This window comes from Cebus imitator, unplaced genomic scaffold (assembly GCF_001604975.1).
Source record: "Cebus imitator isolate Cc_AM_T3 unplaced genomic scaffold, Cebus_imitator-1.0 Scaffold228, whole genome shotgun sequence".
NCBI lineage: Eukaryota > Metazoa > Chordata > Mammalia > Primates > Cebidae > Cebus > Cebus imitator.
Window position 1 is genome coordinate 1,833,388 of NW_016107543.1, and position 3,467 is coordinate 1,836,854.

The 3,467-nt window shown below is 50.6% G+C and overlaps 1 protein-coding gene across 1 annotated transcript in view; it reads right to left on the bottom strand.

Moving 5' to 3' along the window:
• The window catches only part of CUNH17orf98 (chromosome unknown C17orf98 homolog), a 6,490-nt gene extending 4,942 nt beyond the window's left edge, over positions 1 to 1,548 (bottom strand). Inside the window, exon 1 of the mRNA XM_017497248.2 lies at positions 1,299 to 1,548. Coding sequence (XP_017352737.1) covers positions 1,299 to 1,505 — 207 coding nt within the window. The 5' untranslated portion in view covers positions 1,506 to 1,548. The remainder of the gene's footprint in view (positions 1 to 1,298) is intronic.
• Positions 1,549 to 3,467: the final 1,919 nt, after the last annotated feature.

The following is a 3,467-nucleotide window of genomic DNA, read 5'->3' on the forward strand; positions in this document are numbered from 1 at the left end:
TTTTGTATTTTTAGTAGAGACGGGGTTTCACAATGTTGACCAGGATGGTCTCGATCTGCTGACCTCGTGATCCACCCGCCTCGGCCTCCCAAAGTGCTGGTATTACAGGCTTGAGCCACTGCTCCCGGCGAAACCCCGTCTTTTAAAAAATAATAATAATAAAAAAAATAAAAAATTACATGAGTCAACACACAGATGTGTGTCCATACACATGCACTGCACACACATATATGCAAACATTAGGGACCACACACACACAAACCCGAAGATTGGTTCACAGGATAACCCCATGAGTCCTCTTTTCTCTTCCCCACACTGCTGATAAACAGAAACACAAATACTGGAAGCAAAATTGGGGAACACTGGAATCATCACTGAAAATGCAAATAGTTTCAGCATTTTTGATCTGGGGGGTTGGCAGGGGAGTATTCTGCTGGGAAGGGGCCCGCATCTAGGAGGAAAAAGGCCAGGTAAAGGAACTGAGGTCCACAGAGGTTTGAGAGGTGTCCTTCCCTTCAGCCCAAAGATCCCGGACAGCAAGCCCCAGGCGCGGCCACTGTGATGTCACAGGAGGAGGGTGCCGCCCCCTCCAGGTCAGGTCCGTTCCCTTTGTCTTCCTCACTGAGGTCACGCGGATTTTTGCATATTTAGAGAATTTGCGGTGTGAGGTCACCCTAATGGGTGGGTCTGTGATATCACAAAGGACAAAGAGACCAACTGGTTTGGGAGAAGCTGGTGCTTTGAACCCTACCCCCTTGTCTTGCAGAAACCCGAAATGAGTCTATTCTCAAATTCAGGCTGGAAGTCCATTCTGTGCGCTCAGGGAGCTCGCGCTCAACACCTATCATTCCTCTCCTCCAGTCCTCGGGCTTCACTAGAAAATGGGGAGGCGGTGGTGGGAGGATAGCGTGAGTCTAGGAGTTCAAGACCAGTCTGGGTAACATGATGAGACACTGTCTCTACGGGGAGACCACACACACACACACACACACACACACACACACACACACACACACACGGTGAGACACTGTCTCTACGGGGAGACACACACACACACTAGCCGGGCGTGGTGGTGTGTGCCTGTAGTTCCGGCTAATCGAGAGGCTGAGGTGGATCACTTGACCCAGGGAGGTGGAAGCTGCAGTGAGCCATGATGGTGACTGAGTGAGACTCTGTCTCAAATAAGAAAGAAAAGAAAGTAAACTGAGGAGATGAAAGTGGCAGAGCCTTCTTCGTGGTGAGGACGTTGGAGTGGGAACTTAGGGAGGTGTGTGGGGTCTTCTGGGAAGCTCCTATACCTGATCAGTTTTCTGCAAAATGGGCGGAACCACGTGGCTCTGGAAGTAGCTGCGGGCGTGGTAGTCCTGCTGCGCGTTGTAGGGAGGAATCGCGGACCACATCTTGGGCTTAGAGCGCCCGTAAGCGCGGGCAGTGGTGCTCACAGCCACCCCGTCCAAGATAAAGCCTTTCTCCAGTCGCAGGTGACACTCGCACAGGTCCGCCATCCCAACCACTGCAGCCTCGGAGGGCCTTTCTGGTGGGGGATGAGGACCCTAGCTGGGGACCCCTATGCGCATTGTTACGTGATGACAAGGATCCCTATGACACAAACCCTATTGTCTCCGCTCACCCCAGGTTGACCGGTGGGCCTTTAAGGCAGTGGGGGAAGTTGCTTGGCCCCCAGAGGACGTTGACCAGAGACTGACTATGCAAGAGGACTTGGAAAGTGAAGGGGAGGAGCCTGGATAACTGATTGTGGGCAGTTTGAGTGCGGTTAAGTCCAGCTCCCCCAGCTATCCTTTAAGGTGAGCATTCTCTTTTCCCACGGTATTGCCTGCTGTTTCCTCAGCTCCGTTTTGTTGAAAAGCTTGTACACGGAATTGATCAGAAAGTTCAGATCGCCGGGTGCGGTGGCTCATGCCTGTAGTCCCGGCACTTTGGGAGGCCGAGGCGGGAGGATTGCGAGGTCAGGAGACCGAGACCATCCTGGCCAACATGGTGAAACCCCGTCTCTACTAAAAATACAAAAAAATAGCCGGGCCTGGTGGTGTGTGCCTGTAGTCCCAGCTACTTGGGAAGCTGAGGCAGGAGAATCGCTTGAACCTGGGAGGCGGAAGTTGCAGTGAGCCAAAAAACCGCGCCTTTGCACCACAGTCTGGCGACAGAGGGAGACTGTCTCAAAATAAATAAATAAATAAATAAATGAAAGAAAGAAAAAAAAGAAAGTTCAGATCGCACCTACTTCCAATTCTCATTTTACAGAGCTAGAAGTTGAAGCTTACAAAGCTTCCCTAGGCCGAGTGCGTTGGCTCACGCCAGTAACCCCACCATTTTGGGAGAACGAGGCGTTGGGGGTGGCGGAGATCGCTTGAGCCCAGGAGTTTGAAGACCAGCCTGGGCAATACGGCGGAACCCCGTCTCTGCGAAATAAATGAATACTTAGCCGAGTGCGGTGGGGCGCACCTGTGGACCCAGGTGCACTACAGGCTGAGCCATGGAATTCAAGACTGCAGTGAGCCATGATCGTGCCACACTTCAGCCTGGATGAGAGAAAGGGACCCTAACGAGAGAGAGAGAGAGAGAGAGAGAGAGAGAGAGAGAGAGAGGGAGAAAAGAGGTTCCCAAATCCAGTTAGCTGACTTCCGATCAGTCCACTTAACAATTCTCCTGCCCCCACCCCAATTATCATTATTTATTTATTATTTGAGAGGGAGTCTTCCTCTGTCGCCCAGGTTGGAGTTGCAGTGGCGCAATCTTGGCTCGCTGCAAACTCCACCTCCTGGGTTCAAGTGGTTCTCCTGCCTCAGCCTCCCAAGTACCTGAGATTACAGGCACCCGCCACCATGCCTGGATAATTTTTGTATTTTAGTAGAGATGGGGTTTCACCTAATTGATCAGGCTGGTCTTGAACTACTGACCTCAAATGATCAGCCCACCTCTGCCTCCCAAAGTGCTGGAGGTGGGCTGATATTCTTTATATATATAAAATATTTAATTTTAATTGAGGTAGAGTCTCACTCTGTCACCCAGGCTGGAATGCAGTAGTGTGATCTTGGCTCACTGTAACCTCTGCCTCCCAGGTTCAAGCAATTCTCCTGCTTCAGCCTCCCAAGTAGCTGAGATTACATGTGTGTGTCACCACACCCAGCTAATTTTTGTTTGTGTGTGTGTGTGCGACAGAGTCTCACTCTGTCTCCCAGGCTGGAGTGCAGTGGCGGGATATCAGCTTACTGCAAACTTCACCTCCCAGGTTCAAGCAATTCTCCTGACTCAGCCTCCTGAGTAGCTGGGATTACAGGCTTGTGCCACCACACCTGGCTAATTTTTGTATTTTTTTTTTTAGAAGAAGAAAGAAAGAGAAAGAAAGAAAGAAAAAGAAAGAAAGAAAAGAAAGAAAGAAAGAAGAAGAGGAAGGAAGGAAGGAAGGAAGGAAGGAAGGAAGGAAGGAAGGAAGGAAAGAAAGAGAA